Source organism: Pseudophryne corroboree, chromosome 4 (genome assembly GCF_028390025.1).
Source record: "Pseudophryne corroboree isolate aPseCor3 chromosome 4, aPseCor3.hap2, whole genome shotgun sequence".
Lineage (NCBI taxonomy): Eukaryota > Metazoa > Chordata > Amphibia > Anura > Myobatrachidae > Pseudophryne > Pseudophryne corroboree.
The window spans coordinates 1,840,804-1,863,008 of NC_086447.1; the positions used below are offsets into that span (position 1 = coordinate 1,840,804).

General features: G+C 55.0%; 1 protein-coding gene across 3 annotated transcripts in view; it reads left to right on the plus strand.

The window, feature by feature from the left end:
- Nucleotides 1-1,416: 1,416 nt before the first annotated feature.
- KRTCAP3 (keratinocyte associated protein 3) overlaps nucleotides 1,417-22,205 on the plus strand; it is a 59,046-nt gene continuing 38,257 nt past the window's right edge. The window contains exons 1-3 of one of the 3 annotated variants that reach the window (XM_063919440.1): nucleotides 1,417-1,528; nucleotides 4,245-4,429; nucleotides 21,660-21,719. In XM_063919440.1, the coding sequence (XP_063775510.1) occupies nucleotides 1,489-1,528; nucleotides 4,245-4,429; nucleotides 21,660-21,719 (285 nt within the window). In that variant the 5' untranslated portion in view covers nucleotides 1,417-1,488. The remainder of the gene's footprint in view (nucleotides 1,529-4,244; nucleotides 4,430-21,659; nucleotides 21,720-22,205) is intronic. The other 2 variants (XM_063919439.1, XM_063919441.1) reach the window with 2 other exon arrangements.

A 22,205-nucleotide genomic window follows, 5' to 3' on the forward strand; every position in this document is an offset into this window, starting at 1 on the left:
ATTTCTCTCATCTCTCTCCGTCTCCCTCTCTCTCTTTCCCTTCTCTCTCTCTCTCTCGTATCTCCCCTAGACTAGTATTGTATTGTATTAGATAGTATTGTTTAGTTCTGTGGTTAGGAAGTCTCTGTTATATTGTAGTGTATCATTTGTACTGTTATCCCCTTTTTACAAGTATACTAGATATAATACAGTTAATAGGCTTTGGAACCTAAACCAGTATCTGTGTATTTTCTATAGTGTTAAGTGTTCACTTGAGCGTCGGTGACGCTCAAGCAGCTTTGTAGTTAGTCAGGTTACACAAGGTTGCACTTACACCCTGTATTCACATTAAGGTATTCCGTGTATTTCATTGGTATAAGGTTTAGACATAAAGGTATAGCGTTGTGAGCGTCTGCGCCGCTGGTGATCTCCTCGTGGTCTCGAGCGTCCGCTACGCCATAGCGAATCATTACTCTAGTCATAGCCAATAACGTGTCCTGTGACCGCTGGGCCGTGAGCGAACGTGACGCTTGAGCGTCTCGCCTACGGCTGAGCGATCGTTACGCAACTAGCGTACCATTACGGTACTTCTTAAGTAAACAGCGTACAGTGTTCTTAGCTTCATAAAGGGTTGTTTATACGACAAGGGAATTTAGCATTGTCATATAATATGACTGGGGTATATATATAATGGAGGGTATATATAATTGGGGTATATAGACAATGGGGGGTGTATGTAGTATGGGAGGTATATATAGTGAGGGGTATATATATAATATGACTGGGGTATATATATAATGGAGGGTATATATAATGGGGGTATATAGACAATGGGGTGTGTATGTAGTATGGGAGGTATATATAGTGAGGGGTATATAATATAATATGACTGGGGTATATATATAATGCAGGGTATATATAATGGGGGTATATAGACAATGGGGGGTGTATGTAGTATGGGAGGTATATATAGTGAGGGGTATATATATATAATATGACTGGGGTATATATATAATGGAGGGTATATATAATGGGGGTATATAGACAATGGGGGGTGTATGCAGTATGGGAGGTATATATAGTGAGGGGTATATATATAATATGACTGGGGTATATATATATATATATATATATATATAATGGAGAGTATATATAATGGGGGTATATAGACAATGGGGGGGTGTATGTAGTATGGGAGGTATATATAGTGAGGGGTATATATATATAATATGACTGGGGTGTATATATATAATGGAGGGTATATATAATGGGGGTATATAGACAATGGGGGGTGTATGTAGTATGGGAGGTATATATAGTGAGGGGTCTTATGGGGTAATATGACTGGGGTATATATATATATATATATATATATAATGGGGGGAATATTGATAATGGGGGCGGGGCCGGCGCAGGTACAGGTGAGCAGAGTGCGGGCATATGATGACGTCAGGGGCGGGGCCGGGGACGTGACGTCACCCAGGTGTGTTTCAGGTGAGAGGCGGCAACATGGCGGCCGGGAGGAGCGAGGTGTGTTCCTGCGGCTTCAGTAAGTCCCGGGCGAGTGATAGGGTGATGCGGGGGTGCGGGGAGGGGAAGGTGACCCGCTTTTCCCCCTCTACCGGGTGTGCGAGGCATGCTGTTACCTGTAGTACCACACGATCCCTGCACAGTGAGGCATGCTGAGACCTGTGGTTCCCCTCTCCCTGCTGGGTGAGGCATGCTGAGACCTGTGGTTCCCCTCTCCCTGCTGTGGGAGGCATGCTGAGACCTGTGGTTCCCCTCTCCCTGTTGGGTGATGCATGCTGAGACCTGTGGTACCCCTCTCCCTGCTGGGTGAGGCATGCTGAGACCTGTGGTTCCCCTCTCCCTGCTGAGTGAGGCATGCTGAGACCTGTGGTTCCCCTCTCCCTGCTGTGGGTGGCATGCTGAGACCTGTGGTTCCACTCTCCCTCCTGGGTGAGGCATGCTGAGACCTGTGGTTCCCCTCTCCCTGCTGTGGGATGCATGCTGAGACCTGTGGTTCCCCTCTCCCTGCTGTGGGTGGCATGCTGAGACCTGTGGTTCCCCTCTCCCTCCTGGGTGAGGCATGCTGAGACCTGTGGTTCCCTCTCCCTGCTGTGGGTGGCATGCTGAGACCTGTGGTTCCCCTCTCCCTCCTGGGTGAGGCATGCTGAGACCTGTGGTTCCCCTCTCCCTCCTGGGTGAGGCATGCTGAGACCTGTGGTTCCCCTCTCCCTCCTGGGTGATGCATGCTGAGACCTGTGGTTCCCCCTCTCCCTGCTGGATGATGCATGCTGAGACCTGTGGTTCCCCTCTCCCTGCTGGGTGAGGCATGCTGAAACCTGTGGTTCCCCTCTCCCTGCTGTGTGATGCATGCTGAGACCTGTGGTTCCCCTCTCCCTGCTGGGTGATGCATGCTGAGACCTGTGGTTCCCATCTCCCTGCTGAGTGATTCATGCTGAGACCTGTGGTTCTCCTCTCCGTGCTGGGTGATTCATGCTGAGACCTGTGGTTCCCCTCTCCCTCCTGGGTGAGACATGCTGAGACCTGTGGTTCCCCTCTCCCTGCTGAGTGAGGCATGCTGAGACCTGTGGTTCCCTTCTCCCTGCTGAGTGATGCATGCTGAGACCTGTGGTTCCCCTCTCCCTCCTGGGTGAGGCATGCTGAGACCTGTGGTTCCCCTCTCCCTGCTGAGTGAGGCATGCTGAGACCTGTGGTTCCCCTCTCCCTGCTGAGTGAGGCATGCTGAGACCTGTGGTTCCCTTCTCCCTGCTGAGTGAGGCATGCTGAGACCTGTGGTTCCCCTCTCCCTGCTGGGTGATGCATGCTGAGACCTGTGGTTCCCTTCTCCCTGCTGAGTGATGCATGCTGAGACCTGTGGTTCCCTTCTCACTGCTGAGTGAGGCATGCTGAGACCTGTGGTTCCCCTCTCCCTGCTAGGTGAGGCATGCTGAGACCTGTGGTTCCCTTCTCACTGCTGAGTGAGGCATGCTGAGACCTGTGGTTCCCCTCTCCCTGCTGGGTGATGCATGCTGAGACCTGTGGTTCCCTTCTCACTGCTGGGTGATGCATGCTGAGACCTGTGGTTCCCTTCTCACTGCTGAGTGATGAATGCTGAGACCTGTGGTTCCCTCTCCCTGCTGAGTGAGGCATGCTGAGACCTGTGGTTCCCTCTCCCTGCTGAGTGAGGCATGCTGAGACCTGTGGTTCCTCTCTCCCTGCTGGGTGATGCATGCTGAGACCTGTGGTTCCCTTCTCCCTGCTGAGTGAGGCATGCTGAGACCTGTGGTTCCCTTCTCCCTGCTGAGTGAGGCATGCTGAGACCTGTGGTTCCCTCTCCCTCCTGAGTGAGGCATGCTGAGACCTGTGGTTCCCTCTCCCTGCTGAGTGAGGCATGCTGAGACCTGTGGTTCCCTCTCCCTGCTGAGTGAGGCATGCTGAGACCTGTGGTTCCCCTCTCCCTGCTGGGTGATGCATGCTGAGATCTGTGGTTCCCTTCTCCCTGCTGAGTGAGGCATGCTGAGACCTGTGGTTCCCCTCTCCCTGCTGGGTGATGCATGCTGAGACCTGTGGTTCCCTTCTCCCTGCTGAGTGAGGCATGCTGAGACCTGTGGTTCCCCTCTCCCTGCTGTGTGATGCATGCTGAGACCTGTGGTTCCCTTCTCCCTGCTGAGTGAGGCATGCTGAGACCTGTGGTTCCCCTCTCCCTGCTGGGTGATGCATGCTGAGACCTGTGGTTCCCTTCTCCCTGCTGGGTGATGCATGCTGAAACCTGTGGTTCCCTTCTCCCTGCTGAGTGAGGCATGCTGAGACCTGTGGTTCCCTTCTCCCTGCTGAGTGAGGCATGCTGAGACCTGTGGTTCCCTTCTCCCTGCTGGGTGATGCATGCTGAGACCTGTGGTTCCCTTCTCCCTGCTGGGTGAGGCATGCTGAGACCTGTGGTTCCCTTCTCCCTGCTGAGTGAGGCATGCTGAGACCTGTGGTTTCCCTCTCCCTGCTGAGTGAGGCATGCTGACACCTGTGGTACCCCTCTCCATGCTGAGACCTGTGGTTCCTCTTTCCCTGCTGGGTGAGGCATGCTGAGACCTGTGGTTCCCTTCTCCCTGCTGGGTGATGCATGCTGAGACCTGTGGTTCCCTTCTCCCTGCTGAGTGAGGCATGCTGACACCTGTGGTACCCCTCTCCATGCTGAGACCTTTGGTTCCTCTTTCCCTGCTGGGTGATGCATGCTGAGACCTGTGGTTCCTCTCTCCCTGTCACAGACCTGGAGAAGGGTCCGCGGCAGCTGATGAGAGCCGGCATCGCACTGATCTTCGTGGGCCATGTCAACTTCATCCTGGGGGCCATAGTACACGGCACTGTACTGCGACACGTGTCCAACCCAGAGCGCAGGGTCAGCCCCGAGTACTGCGCCGCCAACATCATCTCCGTGGTGTCTGGTCTGCTGGTGAGTCTCTTCCGTGTTACACGCCACACCTGTACCTGGTACACGCCACACCTGTACCTGGTACACGCCACACCTGTACCTGGTACACGCCACACCTGTACATGGTACACGCCACACCTGTACATGGTACACGCCACACCTGTACATGGTACACGCCACACCTGTACATGGTACACGCCACACCTGTACATGCCACACCTGTACATGGTACACGCCGTCTATCTGATGGGGAGGGGGGGACCGGTTACACGCCACACCTGTACATGTTACACGCCGTATATCTGATGAGGAGGGGGGGACCGGTTACACGCCACACCTGTACATGTTACACGCTGTATATCTGATGGGGAGGGGGGGACCGGTTACACGCCACACCTGTACATGTTACACGCTGTATATCTGATGGGGAGGGGGGGACCGGTTACACGCCACACCTGTACATGTTACACGCCGTATATCTGATGAGGAGGGGGGGACCGGTTACACGCCACACCTGTACATGTTACACGCCGTATATCTGATGAGGAGGGGGGGACCGGTTACACGCCACACCTGTACATGTTACACGCCGTATATCTGATGGGGAGGGGGGGACCGGTTACACGCCACACCTGTACATGTTACACGCCGTATATCTGATGAGGAGGGGGGGGACCGGTTACACGCCACACCTGTACATGTTACACGCCGTATATCTGATGAGGAGGGGGGGGACCGGTTACACGCCACACCTGTACATGTTACACACTGTATATCTGATGAGGAGGGGGGGACCGGTTACACGCCACACCTGTACATGTTACACGCTGTATATTTTATGAGGAGGGGGGGACCGGTTACACGCCACACCTGTACATGTTACACGCCGTATATTTTATGAGGAGGGGGGGACCGGTTACACGCCACACCTGTACATGTTACACGCCGTATATCTGATGGGGAGGGGGGGACCGGTTACACGCCACACCTGTACATGTTGCACGCCGTATATCTGATGGGGAGGGGGGGACCGGTTACACGCCACACCTGTACATGTTACACGCTGTATATCTGATGAGGAGGGGGGGACCGGTTACACGCCACACCTGTACATGTTACACGCCGTATATCTGATGGGGAGGGGGGGACCGGTTACACGCCACACCTGTACATGTTACACGCCGTATATATGATGGGGAGGGGGGAACCGGTTACACGCCACACCTGTACATGTTACACGCCGTATATATGATGGGATGGGGGGTACCGGTTACACGCCACACCTGTACATGTTACACGCCGTATATCTGATGGGGAGACCGGTTACACGCCACACCTGTACATGTTACACGCTGTATATCTGATGAGGAGGGGGGGACCGGTTACACGCCACACCTGTACATGTTACACGCTGTATATCTGATGAGGAGGGGGGGGACCGGTTACACGTCACACCTGTACATGTTACACGCTGTATATCTGATGAGGAGGGGGGGACCGGTTACACGTCACACCTGTACATGTTACACGCTGTATATCTGATGGGGAGGGGGGGACCGGTTACACGCCACACCTGTACATGTTACACGCCGTATATCTGATGGGGAGGGGGGGACCGGTTACACGCCACACCTGTACATGTTACACGCTGTATATCTGATGAGGAGGGGGGGACCGGTTACACGCCACACCTGTACATGTTACACGCCGTATGTCTGATGGGGAGGGGGGGACCGGTTACACGCCACACCTGTACATGTTACACGCCGTATGTCTGATGGGGAGGGGGGGACCGGTTACACGCCACACCTGTACATGTTACACGCCGTATATCTGATGGGGAGGGGGGGGACCGGTTACACGCCACACCTGTACATGTTACACGCCGTATATCTGATGGGGAGGGGGGGACCGGTTACACGCCACACCTGTACATGTTACACGCCGTATATCTGATGGGGAGGGGGGGACCGGTTACACGCCACACCTGTACATGTTACACGCCGTATATCTGATGGGGAGGGGGGGACCGGTTACACGCCACACCTGTACATGTTACACGCCGTATATCTGATGGGGAGGGGGGGACCGGTTACACGCCACACCTGTACATGTTACACGCTGTATATCTGATGGGGAGGGGGGGGACCGGTTACCCGTCACACCTGTACATGTTACACGCCGTATATCTGATGGGGAGGGGGGGACCGGTTACACGCCACACCTGTACATGTTACACGCCGTATATCTGATGGGGAGGGGGGGACCGGTTACACGCCACACCTGTACATGTTACACGCTGTATATCTGATGAGGAGGGGGGGACCGGTTACACGTCACACCTGTACATGTTACACGCTGTATATCTGATGGGATGGGGGGGGACCGGTTACACGCCACACCTGTACATGTTACACGCCGTATATCTGATGGGGAGGGGGGGGCTGGTTACACGCCACACCTGTACATGTTACACGCTGTATATCTGATGAGGAGGGGGGGACCGGTTACACGCCACACCTGTACATGTTACACGCTGTATATCTGATGGGGAGGGGGGGACCGGTTACACGCCACACCTGTACATGTTACACGCCGTATATCTGATGGGGAGGGGGGGACCGGTTACACGCCACACCTGTACATGTTACACGCTGTATATCTGATGGGGAGGGGGGGACCGGTTACACGCCACACCTGTACATGTTACACGCTGTATATCTGATGGGGAGGGGGGGACCGGTTACACGCCACACCTGTACATGTTACACGCTGTATATCTGATGGGGAGGGGGGGACGGGTTACACGCCACACCTGTACATGTTACACGCTGTATATCTGATGAGGAGGGGGGGACCGGTTACACGCCACACCTGTACATGTTACACGCTGTATATCTGATGAGGAGGGGGGGGGGACCGGTTACACGCCACACCTGTACATGTTACACGCCACACCTGTACATGTTACACGCCACACCTGTACATGTTACACGCCACACCTGTACATGTTACACGCCGTATATCTGATGGGGAGGGGGGGACCGGTTACACGTCACACCTGTACATGTTACACGCTGTATATCTGATGGGATGGGGGGGGACCAGTTACACGCCACACCTGTACATGTTACACGCTGTATATCTGATGGGGAGGGGGGGACCGGTTACACGCCACACCTGTACATGTTACACGCCGTATATCTGATGGGGAGGGGGGGGGCTGGTTACACGTCACACCTGTACATGTTACACGCTGTATATCTGATGAGGAGGGGGGGACCGGTTACACGCCACACCTGTACATGTTACACGCCGTATATCTGATGGGGAGGGGGGGGACCGGTTACACGCCACACCTGTACATGTTACACGCCGTATATCTGATGGGGAGGGGGGGGACCGGTTACACGCCACACCTGTACATGTTACACGCTGTATATCTGATGGGATGGGGGGGACCGGTTACACGCCACACCTGTACATGTTACACGCCGTATATCTGATGGGGAGGGGGGGACCGGTTACACGCCACACCTGTACATGTTACATGCTGTATATCTGATGGGGAGGGGGGGGACTGGTTACACGCCACACCTGTACATGTTACACGCCGTATATCTGATGGGGAGGGGGGGATGGTTACACGCCACACCTGTACATGTTACACGCTGTATATCTGATGGGGGGGGGGGGGGACTGGTTACACGCCACACCTGTACATGTTACACGCCGTATATCTGATGGGGTGGGGGGGACCGGTTACACGCCACACCTGTACATGTTACACGCTGTATATCTGATGGGGGGGGGGACTGGTTACACGCCACACCTGTACATGTTACACGCCGTATATCTGATGGGGAGGGGGGGGGATGGTTACACGCCACACCTGTACATGTTACACGCCGTATATCTGATGGGGAGGGGGGGACCGGTTACACGCCACACCTGTACATGTTACACGCTGTATATCTGATGGGGAGGGGGGGACTGGATACACGCCACACCTGTACATGTTACACGCCGTATATCTGATGGGGAGGGGGGGGACCGGTTACACGTCACACCTGTACATGTTACACGCCGTATATCTGATGGGGAGGGGGGGGGACCGGTTACACGCCACACCTGTACATGTTACACGCCGTATATCTGATGAGGAGGGGGGGGACCGGTTACCCGTCACACCTGTACATGTTACACGCCGTATATCTGATGAGGAGGGGGGGACTGGTTACACGCCGTATATCTGATGAGGAGGGGGGGGGACCGGTTACACGCCACACCTGTACATGTTACACGCCGTATATCTGATGAGGAGGGGGGGGACCGGTTACACGCCACACCTGTACATGTTACACGCCGTATATCTGATGGGGAGGGGGGGACCGGTTACACGCCACACCTGTACATGTTACACGCCGTATATCTGATGGGGAGGGGGGGACCAGTTACACGCCACACCTGTACATGTTACACGCTGTATATCTGATGAGGAGGGGGGGACCGGTTACACGCCACACCTGTACATGTTACACGCTGTATATCTGATGAGGAGGGGGGGACCGGTTACACGTCACACCTGTACATGTTACACGCTGTATATCTGATGGGATGGGGGGGGGGGGACCGGTTACACGCCACACCTGTACATATTACACGCTGTATATCTGATGGGGAGGGGGGGGACCGGTTACACGCCACACCTGTACATGTTACACGCCGTATATCTGATGGGGAGGGGGGGGGCTGGTTACACGTCACACCTGTACATGTTACACGCTGTATATCTGATGAGGAGGGGGGGACCGGTTACACGCCACACCTGTACATGTTACACGCTGTATATCTGATGGGGAGGGGGGGACCGGTTACACGCCACACCTGTACATGTTACACGCTGTATATCTGATGGGGAGGGGGGGACCGGTTACACGCCACACCTGTACATGTTACACGCCGTATATCTGATGGGGAGGGGGGGACCGGTTACACGCCACACCTGTACATGTTACACGCTGTATATCTGATGGGGAGGGGAGGACCGGTTACACGCCACACCTGTACATGTTACACGCTGTATATCTGATGAGGAGGGGGGGACCGGTTACACGCCACACCTGTACATGTTACACGCTGTATATCTGATGAGGAGGGGGGGACCGGTTACACGCCACACCTGTACATGTTACACGCCACACCTGTACATGTTACACGCTGTATATCTGATGGGATGGGGGGGACCGGTTACACGCCACACCTGTACATGTTACACGCCGTATATCTGATGGGGAAGGAGGGACCGGTTACACGTCACACCTGTACATGTTACATGCTGTATATCTGATGGGATGGGGGGGGACCGGTTACACGCCACACCTGTACATGTTACACGCTGTATATCTGATGGGGAGGGGGGGACCGGTTACACGCCACACCTGTACATGTTACACGCCGTATATCTGATGGGGAGGGGGGGGGGGGCTGGTTACACGTCACACCTGTACATGTTACACGCTGTATATCTGATGAGGAGGGGGGGACCGGTTACACGCCACACCTGTACATGTTACACGCCGTATATCTGATGGGGAGGGGGGGACCGGTTACACGCCACACCTGTACATGTTACACGTCGTATATCTGTTGGGGAGGGGGGGGACCGGTTACACGCCACACCTGTACATGTTACACGCTGTATATCTGATGGGATGGGGGGGACCGGTTACACGCCACACCTGTACATGTTACACGCCGTATATCTGATGGGGAGGGGGGGACCGGTTACACGCCACACCTGTACATGTTACACGCTGTATATCTGATGGGGAGGGGGGGACCGGTTACACGCCACACCTGTACATGTTACACGCCGTATATCTGATGGGGAGGGGGGGACTGGTTACACGCCACACCTGTACATGTTACACGCTGTATATCTGATGGGGAGGGGAGGACCGGTTACACGCCACACCTGTACATGTTACACGCTGTATATCTGATGAGGAGGGGGGGACCGGTTACACGCCACACCTGTACATGTTACACGCTGTATATCTGATGAGGAGGGGGGGACCGGTTACACGCCACACCTGTACATGTTACACGCCACACCTGTACATGTTACACGCCGTATATCTGATGGGGAGGGGGGGGAACGGTTACACGCCACACCTGTACATGTTACACGCTGTATATCTGATGGGGAGGGGGGGACCGGTTACACGCCACACCTGTACATGTTACACGCCGTATATCTGATGGGGAGGGGGGGACTGGTTACACGCCACACCTGTACATGTTACACGCCGTATATCTGATGAGGAGGGGGGGACCGGTTACACGCCACACCTGTACATGTTACACGCCGCCGTATATCTGATGGGGAGGGGGGGACCGGTTACACGCCACACCTGTACATGTTACACGCCGTATATCTGATGGGGAGGGGGGGACCGGTTACACGCCACACCTGTACATGTTACACGCTGTATATCTGATGGGGAGGGGGGGACTGGATACACGCCACACCTGTACATGTTACACGCCGTATATCTGATGGGGAGGGGGGGGACCGGTTACACGTCACACCTGTACATGTTACACGCCGTATATCTGATGGGGAGGGGGGGACCGGTTACACGCCACACCTGTACATGTTACACGCCGTATATCTGATGGGGAGGGGGGGAACGGTTACACGCCACACCTGTACATGTTACACGCCGTATATCTGATGGGGAGGGGGGGGAACGGTTACACGCCACACCTGTACATGTTACACGCCGTATATCTGATGGGGAGGGGGGGACCGGTTACACGCCACACCTGTACATGTTATACGCCGTATATCTGATGGGGAGGGGGGGACTGGTTACACGCCACACCTGTACATGTTACACGCCGTATATCTAATGGGGAGGGGGGGACCGGTTACACGCCACACCTGTACATGTTACACGTCGTATATCTGATGAGGAGGGGGGACCGGTTACACGCCACACCTGTACATGTTACACGCCGTATATCTGATGGGGAGGGGGGGGGACCGGTTACACGTCACACCTGTACATGTTACACGCTGTATATCTGATGGGGAGGGGTGGACCGGTTACACGCCACACCTGTACATGTTACACGCTGTATATCTGATGGGGAGGGGGGGACCGGTTACACGCCACACCTGTACATGTTACACGCCGTATATCTGATGGGGAGGGGGGGACCGGTTACACGCCACACCTGTACATGTTACACGCCGTATATCTGATGGGGAGGGGGGGACCGGTTACACGCCACACCTGTACATGTTACACGCCGTATATCTGATGGGGAGGGGGAGACTGGTTACACGCCACACCTGTACATGTTACACGCCGTATATCTGATGGGGAGGGGGGGGACCGGTTACACGCCACACCTGTACATGTTACACGCCGTATATCTGATGGGGAGGGGGGACCGGTTACACGCCACACCTGTACATGTTACACGCTGTATATCTGATGGGGAGGGGGGGGACCGGTTACACGCCACACCTGTACATGTTACACGCCGTATATCTGATGGGGAGGGGGGGACCGGTTACACGCCACACCTGTACATGTTACACGCCGTATATCTGATGGGGAGGGGGGGGGCTGGTTACACGCCACACCTGTACATGTTACACGCCGTATATCTGATGAGGAGGGGGGGACCGGTTACACGCCACACCTGTACATGTTACACGCCGTATATCTGATGAGGAGGGGGGACCGGTTACACGCCACACCTGTACATGTTACACGCTGTATATCTGATGGGGAGGGGGGGGACCGGTTACACGCCACACCTGTACATGTTACACGCTGTATATCTGATGAGGAGGGGGGGACCGGTTACACGCCACACCTGTACATGTTACACGCAGTATATCTGATGGGGAGGGGGGGACCGGTTACACGCCACACCTGTACATGTTACACGTCGTATATCTGATGAGGAGGGGGGACCGGTTACACGCCACACCTGTACATGTTACACGCTGTATATCTGATGGGGAGGGGGGGACTGGTTACACGCTGTATATCTGATGGGGAGGGGGGGGGGGGGGCGGTTACACGCCACACCTGTACATGTTACATGCTGTATATCTGATGGGGAGGGGGGGACCGGTTACACGCCACACCTGTACATGTTACACGCCGTATATCTGATGAGGAGGGGGGGACCGGTTACACGCCACACCTGTACATGTTACACGCCGTATATCTGATGAGGAGGGGGGACCGGTTACACGCCACACCTGTACATGTTACACGCTGTATATCTGATGGGGAGGGGGGGACCGGTTACACGCCACACCTGTACATGTTACACGCTGTATATCTGATGAGGAGGGGGGGACCGGTTACACGCCACACCTGTACATGTTACACGCAGTATATCTGATGGGGAGGGGGGGACCGGTTACACGCCACACCTGTACATGTTACACGCCGTATATCTGATGGGGAGGGGGGGACTGGTTACACGCCACACCTGTACATGTTACACGCCGTATATCTGATGGGGAGGGGGGGACCGGTTACATGCCACACCTGTACATGTTACACGCCGTATATCTGATGGGGAGGGGGAGACCGGTTACACGCCACACCTGTACATGTTACACGCCGTATATCTGATGGGGAGGGGGGGACCGGTTACACGCCACACCTGTACATGTTACACGCCGTATATCTGATGGGGAGGGGGGGACCGGTTACACGCCACACCTGTACATGTTACACGCCGTATATCTGATGGGATGGGGGGGGACCGGTTACACGCCACACCTGTACATGTTACACGCTGTATATCTGATGGGATGGGGGGGACCGGTTACTCGCCACACCTGTACATGTTACACGCTGTATATCTGATGGGGAGGGGGGGACCGGTTACACGCCACACCTGTACATGTTACACGCTGTATATCTGATGGGGAGGGGGGGACCGGTTACACGCCACACCTGTACATGTTACACGCCGTATATCTGATGGGGAGGGGGGGACCGGTTACACGCCACACCTGTACATGTTACACGCCGTATATCTGATGGGGAGGGGGGGGACCGGTTACACGCCACACCTGTATATCTGATGGGGATGGGGGGACCGGTTACACGCCACACCTGTACATGTTACACGCTATATATCTGATGGGGAGGGGGGGACCGGTTACACGCCACACCTGTACATGTTACACGTCGTATATCTGATGAGGAGGGGGGACCGGTTACACGCCACACCTGTACATGTTACACGCTGTATATCTGATGGGGAGGGGGGGACTGGTTACACGCTGTATATCTGATGGGGAGGGGGGGGGGCGGTTACACGCCACACCTGTACATGTTACATGCTGTATATCTGATGGGGAGGGGGGGACCGGTTACACGCCACACCTGTACATGTTACACGCTGTATATCTGATGGGATGGGGGGGACCGGTTACTCGCCACACCTGTACATGTTACACGCTGTATATCTGATGGGGAGGGGGGGACCGGTTACACGCCACACCTGTACATGTTACACGCTGTATATCTGATGGGGAGGGGGGGACCGGTTACACGCCACACCTGTACATGTTACACGCCGTATATCTGATGGGGAGGGGGGGACCGGTTACACGCCACACCTGTACATGTTACACGCCGTATATCTGATGGGGAGGGGGGGACCGGTTACACGCCACACCTGTATATCTGATGGGGATGGGGGGACCGGTTACACGCCACACCTGTACATGTTACACGCTATATATCTGATGGGGAGGGGGGGACCGGTTACACGCCACACCTGTACATGTTACACGCTGTATATCTGATGGGGAGGGGGGGGACCGGTTACACGCCACACCTGTACATGTTACACGCTGTATATCTGATGAGGAGGGGGGACCGGTTACACGCCACACCTGTACATGTTACACGCCGTATATCTGATGGGGAGGGGGGGGGACCGGTTACACGTCACACCTGTACATGTTACACGCTGTATATCTGATGGGGAGGGGGGGATCGGTTACACGCCACACCTGTACATGTTACACGCCGTATATCTGATGGGGAGGGGGGACCGGTTACACGCCACACCTGTACATGTTACACGCTGTATATCTGATGGGGAGGGGGGGGACTGGTTACACGCCACACCTGTACATGTTACACGCCGTATATCTGATGGGGAGGGGGGGGGATGGTTACACGCCACACCTGTACATGTTACACGCTGTATATCTGATGGGATGGGGGGGACCGGTTACACGCCACACCTGTACATGTTACACGCCGTATATCTGTTGGGGACGGGGGGGACCGGTTACACGCCACACCTGTACATGTTACACGCTGTATATCTGATGGGATGGGGGGGGACCGGTTACACGCCACACCTGTACATGTTACACGCCGTATATCTGATGGGGAGGGGGGGACCGGTTACACGCCACACCTGTACATGTTACACGCCGTATATCTGATGGGGAGGGGGGGACCGGTTACACGCCACACCTGTACATGTTACACGCCGTATATCTGATGGGGAGGGGGGGGGATGGTTACACGCCACACCTGTACATGTTACACGCTGTATATCTGATGGGATGGGGGGGACCGGTTACACGCCACACCTGTACATGTTACACGCTGTATATCTGATGAGGAGGGGGGGGACCGGTTACACGCCACACCTGTACATGTTACACGCCGTATATCTGATGGGGAGGGTGGGACTGGTTACACGCCACACCTGTACATGTTACACGCTGTATATCTGATGAGGAGGGGGGGGCCGGTTACACGCCACACCTGTACATGTTACACGCTGTATATCTGATGGGGAGGGGGGGGACCGGTTACACGCCACACCTGTACATGTTACACGCCGTATATCTGATGGGGAGGGGGGGACTGGTTACACGCCACACCTGTACATGTTACACGCCGTATATCTGATGGGGAGGGGGGGACCGGTTACACGCCACACCTGTACATGTTACACGCCGTATATCTGATGGGGAGGGGGGACCGGTTACACGCCACACCTGTACATGTTACACGCCGAATATCTGATGGGGAGGGGGGGACTGGTTACACGCCACACCTGTACATGTTACACGCCGTATATCTGATGGGGAGGGGGGGGCTGGTTACACGTCACACCTGTACATGTTACACGCCGTATATCTGATGGGGGGGGGGGGGGCTGGTTACACGCCACACCTGTACATGTTACACGCCTTATATCTGATGGGGAGGGGGGGGACCGGTTACACGCCACACCTGTACATGTTACACGCCGTATATCTGATGGGGAGGGGGGGACCGGTTACACGCCACACCTGTACATGTTACACGTCGTATATCTGATGAGGAGGGGGGACCGGTTACACGCCACACCTGTACATGTTACACGCCGTATATCTGATGGGGAGGGGGGGACTGGTTACACGCCACACCTGTACATGTTACACGCCGTATATCTGATGAGGAGGGGGGGACTGGATACACGCCACACCTGTACATGTTACACGCCGTATATCTGATGGGGAGGGGGGGACCGGTTACACGTCACACCTGTACATGTTACACGCCGTATATCTGATGGGGAGGGGGGGACCGGTTACACGCCACACCTGTACATGTTACACGCCGTATATCTGATGGGGAGGGGGGGACCGGTTACACGCCACACCTGTACATGTTACACGCCGTATATCTGATGGGGAGGGGGGGAACGGTTACACGCCACACCTGTACATGTTACACGCCGTATATCTGATGGGGAGGGGGGGACCGGTTACACGCCACACCTGTACATGTTACACGTCGTATATCTGATGAGGAGGGGGGACCGGTTACACGCCACACCTGTACATGTTACACGCCGTATATCTGATGGGGAGGGGGGGGGGACCGGTTACACGTCACACCTGTACATGTTACACGCTGTATATCTGATGGGGAGGGGGGGACCGGTTACACGCCACACCTGTACATGTTACACGCTGTATATCTGATGGGGAGGGGGGGGACCGGTTACACGCCACACCTGTACATGTTACACGCCGTATATCTGATGGGGAGGGGGGGACCGGTTACACGCCACACCTGTACATGTTACACGCCGTATATCTGATGGGGAGGGGGGGGGCTGGTTACACGCCACACCTGTACATGTTACACGCCGTATATCTGATGAGGAGGGGGGGACCGGTTACACGCCACACCTGTACATGTTACACGCCGTATATCTGATGAGGAGGGGGGACCGGTTACACGCCACACCTGTACATGTTACACGCTGTATATCTGATGGGGAGGGGGGGGACCGGTTACACGCCACACCTGTACATGTTACACGCTGTATATCTGATGGGGAGGGGGGGGACCGGATACACGCCACACCTGTACATGTTACACGCTGTATATCTGATGAGGAGGGGGGGACCGGTTACACGCCACACCTGTACATGTTACACGCAGTATATCTGATGGGGAGGGGGGGACCGGTTACACGCCACACCTGTACATGTTACACGTCGTATATCTGATGAGGAGGGGGGACCGGTTACACGCCACACCTGTACATGTTACACGCTGTATATCTGATGGGGAGGGGGGGACTGGTTACACGCTGTATATCTGATGGGGAGGGGGGGGGGACCGGTTACACGCCACACCTGTACATGTTACATGCTGTATATCTGATGGGGAGGGGGGGACCGGTTACACGCCACACCTGTACATGTTACACGCCGTATATCTGATGAGGAGGGGGTTACCGGTTACACGCCACACCTGTACATGTTACACGCCGTATATCTGATGAGGAGGGGGGGACCGGTTACACGCCACACCTGTACATGTTACACGCTGTATATCTGATGGGGAGGGGGGGGACCGGTTACACGCCACACCTGTACATGTTACACGCTGTATATCTGATGGGGAGGGGGGGACCGGTTACACGCCACACCTGTACATGTTACACGCTGTATATCTGATGAGGAGGGGGGGACCGGTTACACGCCACACCTGTACATGTTACACGCAGTATATCTGATGAGGAGGGGGGGACCGGTTACACGCCACACCTGTACATGTTACACGCTGTATATCTGATGGGGAGGGCGGGGACCGGTTACACGCTGTATATCTGATGGGGAGGGCGGGACCGGTTACACGCTGTATATCTGATGGGGAGGGGGGGACCGGTTACACGCCACACCTGTACATGTTACATGCTGTATATCTGATGGGGAGGGGGGGACCGGTTACACGCCACACCTGTACATGTTACACGCCGTATATCTGATGAGGAGGGGGGGACCGGTTACACGCCACACCTGTACATGTTACACGCCGTATATCTGATGAGGAGGGGGGACCGGTTACACGCCACACCTGTACATGTTACACGCTGTATATCTGATGGGGAGGGGGGGGACCGGTTACACGCCACACCTGTACATGTTACACGCTGTATATCTGATGGGGAGGGGGGGACCGGTTACACGCCACACCTGTACATGTTACACGCTGTATATCTGATGAGGAGGGGGGGACCGGTTACACGCCACACCTGTACATGTTACACGCAGTATATCTGATGGGGAGGGGGGGACCGGTTACACGCCACACCTGTACATGTTACACGCCGTATATCTGATGGGGAGGGGGGGACTGGTTACACGCCACACCTGTACATGTTACACGCCGTATATCTGATGGGGAGGGGGGACCGGTTACATGCCACACCTGTACATGTTACACGCCGTATATCTGATGGGGAGGGGGGGACCGGTTACACGCCACACCTGTACATGTTACACGCCGTATATCTGATGGGGAGGGGGGGGACCGGTTACACGCCACACCTGTACATGTTACACGCCGTATATCTGATGGGATGGGGGGGGACCGGTTACACGCCACACCTGTACATGTTACACGCTGTATATCTGATGGGATGGGGGGGACCGGTTACTCGCCACACCTGTACATGTTACACGCTGTATATCTGATGGGGAGGTGGGGACCGGTTACACGCCACACCTGTACATGTTACACGCTGTATATCTGATGGGGAGGGGGGGACCGGTTACACGCCACACCTGTACATGTTACACGCCGTATATCTGATGGGGAGACCGGTTACACGCCACACCTGTACATGTTACACGCCGTATATCTGATGGGGAGGGGGGGACCGGTTACACGCCACACCTGTATATCTGATGGGGATGGGGGGACCGGTTACACGCCACACCTGTACATGTTACACGCTGTATATCTGATGGGGAGGGGGGGGACCGGTTACACGCCACACCTGTACATGTTACACGCTGTATATCTGATGGGGAGGGGGGGACCGGTTACACGCCACACCTGTACATGTTACACGCTGTATATCTGATGAGGAGGGGGGACCGGTTACACGCCACACCTGTACATGTTACACGCTGTATATCTGATGGGGAGGGGGGGACCGGTTACACGCCACACCTGTACATGTTACACGCTGTATATCTGATGGGGAGGGGGGGACCGGTTACACGCTGTATATCTGATGGGGAGGGGGGGACCGGTTACACGCCACACCTGTACATGTTACATGCTGTATATCTGATGGGGAGGGGGGGACCGGTTACACGCCACACCTGTACATGTTACACGCCGTATATCTGATGAGGAGGGGGGGACCGGTTACACGCCACACCTGTACATGTTACACGCCGTATATCTGATGAGGAGGGGGGACCGGTTACACGCCACACCTGTACATGTTACACGCTGTATATCTGATGGGGAGGGGGGGGACCGGTTACACGCCACAACTGTACATGTTACACGCTGTATATCTGATGGGGAGGGGGGGACCGGTTACACGCCACACCTGTACATGTTACACGCTGTATATCTGATGAGGAGGGGGGGACCGGTTACACGCCACACCTGTACATGTTACACGCCGTATATCTGATGGGGAGGGGGGGACCGGTTACACGCCACACCTGTACATGTTACACGTCGTATATCTGATGAGGAGGGTGGACCGGTTACACGCCACACCTGTACATGTTACACGCTGTATATCTGATGGGGAGGGGGGGACCGGTTACACGTCACACCTGTACATGTTACATGCCGTATATCTGATGAGGAGGGGGGGACCGGTTACACGCCACACCTGTACATGTTACACGCCGTATATCTGATGAGGAGGGGGGGACCGGTTACACGTCACACCTGTACATGTTACACGCCGTATATCTGATGAGGAGGGGGGGACCGGTTACACGTCACACCTGTACATGTTACACGCCGTATATCTGATGGGGAGGGGGGGACCGGTTACACGTCACACCTGTACATGTTACACGCTGTATATCTGATGAGGAGGGGGGGACCGGTTACACGCCACACCTGTACATGTTACACGCCGTATATCTGATGGGGAGGGGGGGACCGGTTACACGTCACACCTGTACATGTTACACGCCGTATATCTGATGGGGAGGGGGGGACCGGTTACACGTCACACCTGTACATGTTACACGCCGTATATCTGATGGGGAGGGGGGGGACCGGTTACACGTCACACCTGTACATGTTACACGCCGTATATCTGATGGGGAGGGGGGGACCGGTTACACGCCACACCTGTACATGTTACACGCCGTATATCTGATGGGGAGGGGGGGACCGGTTACACGCCACACCTGTACATGTTACACGCTGTATATCTGATGAGGAGGGGGGGACTGGTTACACGCCACACCTGTACATGTTACACGCTGTATATCTGATGGGGAGACCGGTTACACGCCACACCTGTACATGTTACACGCCGTATATCTGATGGGGAGGGGGGGACCGGTTACACGCCACACCTGTACATGTTACACGCTGTATATCTGATGGGGAGGGGGGGACCGGTTACACGCTGTATATCTGATGGGGAGGGGGGGGACCGGTTACACGTCACACCTGTACATGGTACACGCTGTATATCTGATGGGGAGGGGGGACCGGTTACACGCTGTATATCTGATGGGGAGGGGGGGGACCGGTTACACCTGTACATGTTAGAGAGGGGTGACATGGATTGTCTGGCATTGTGTGGGTGTTGGAAAGCTGCGGCCGCACCTCTGACAGAGACTTGATGGTGATTTCTGGCCCCTCAGCCGGTGTAATGAGGTTGCCGGGGGTGATAGTAAATTGGTAGATGGAGTCTAATTTTGCAGCAATTCACCTACACTATGTAACACAGAAAGGGGCGGAGAATGGGAGTGCCGACGGCTTCTGCCGGCAGGGTGTAGAGGCAGTTGCCATGGCACAGGGAAGTATGTGATGAATGATCGGCACCGCCCCGCGCCATTCTTACGGGGGCAGGAGGTGTGGCATTGCCGTGGGTTACGGTGATTCCTCAGTCTCCCTGGCCCAGATTTAGCAAGCCTTGGAGAGTGATAAATTACCAACCAATCAGCTCCTGTCATTTTTCAAACCCAGCCTGTAACATGACAGCTAGGAGCTGATTGGCTGGTAGTTTTCACCGTGCAGTTTCTCTCTCTCTCCAAGGCTTGATAAATGGGGCCTCTGTACCGGAGGTTATGGATTGGAATGGCGGCTACGCTGTGGGATCCGGAGACTGTTCAGGGAAGATATTTCCCCCTACGCCCGTCTCTGTGGCTCCCGGAATGGCCCGTGCTATATGTAGGTAATAACTGTGATTTACATATCTAGCGGTAGCTGAAGCGCCATTCAATACTAGACGCGGTGGCAGCGGAAGTAAAACCAAGGTCACGACCGCCCATCTGCGCGCAGGCTGGGACGCGGTGCTGTGACACGGGGTAAATACTGTACATCCGTAATATATATCCAAACTCACAATGATGTTTTCCTTATTGTGCATCTTCTAAGATTAAGGGGTATATCCACTTAGCCCCGGTAATTTACTGATTTAATTGTCCCGCCGGGGGATAGCTAATTAGCCCCGATAAGCCGTGGCGAGCGCAGCTTATCAGGAATTTGTTTCACCTGCCTCCGTCAGGTGAAGCAGAATCCCCGGGAACAGAGGTGTCACTGACGCTGTGCATTTTCGGGAGAAGGGTTTTATTATTTACAAGTGATCCATCTGGATAACCTGTAAAAAACAATAAATCTGTGAATCATCAGAAAAAATCTTTCACTGACTGTCACTTCTGTTCCTGCAGAGCATCACGACTGGAATCTGCGCCATACTGACATCCAGGAACCTCGGCAGAGCCAAAATTGTGAGACCGCAGCGCTCTGTCATTACTGTATCTCTGTCACTTTGTCCTTGGTCTGTCATACCCAATGTTCCTCACAGGTTTCATTGTGCAGTTGCTGCTCCTCTGTGTGTGTCTACCTGTCTCTCCGCATTTTCCCTCTGCGTGTCAGCTGTGTGTGCCTGTCTCTGGGCCGTCTGTCTCTCCCAGGTTCTCCATTGTCTGTCACATCTGGTTCTCTCTGGTGCTCTCTCTGGTTCCCCATTGTCTGTCACATCTGGTTCTCTCTGATTCCCCATTGTCTGTCACATCTGGTTCTCTCTGGTCCTCTCTCTGGTTCTCTCTGATTCCCCATTGTCTGTCACATCTGGTTCTCTCTGGTCCTCTCTCTGGTCCTCTCTCTCTGGTTCTCTCTGATTCCTCATTGTCTGTCACATCTGGTTCTCTCTGGTCCTCTCTCTCTGGTCCTGTCTGATTCCCCATTGTCTGTCACATCTGGTTCTCTCTGGT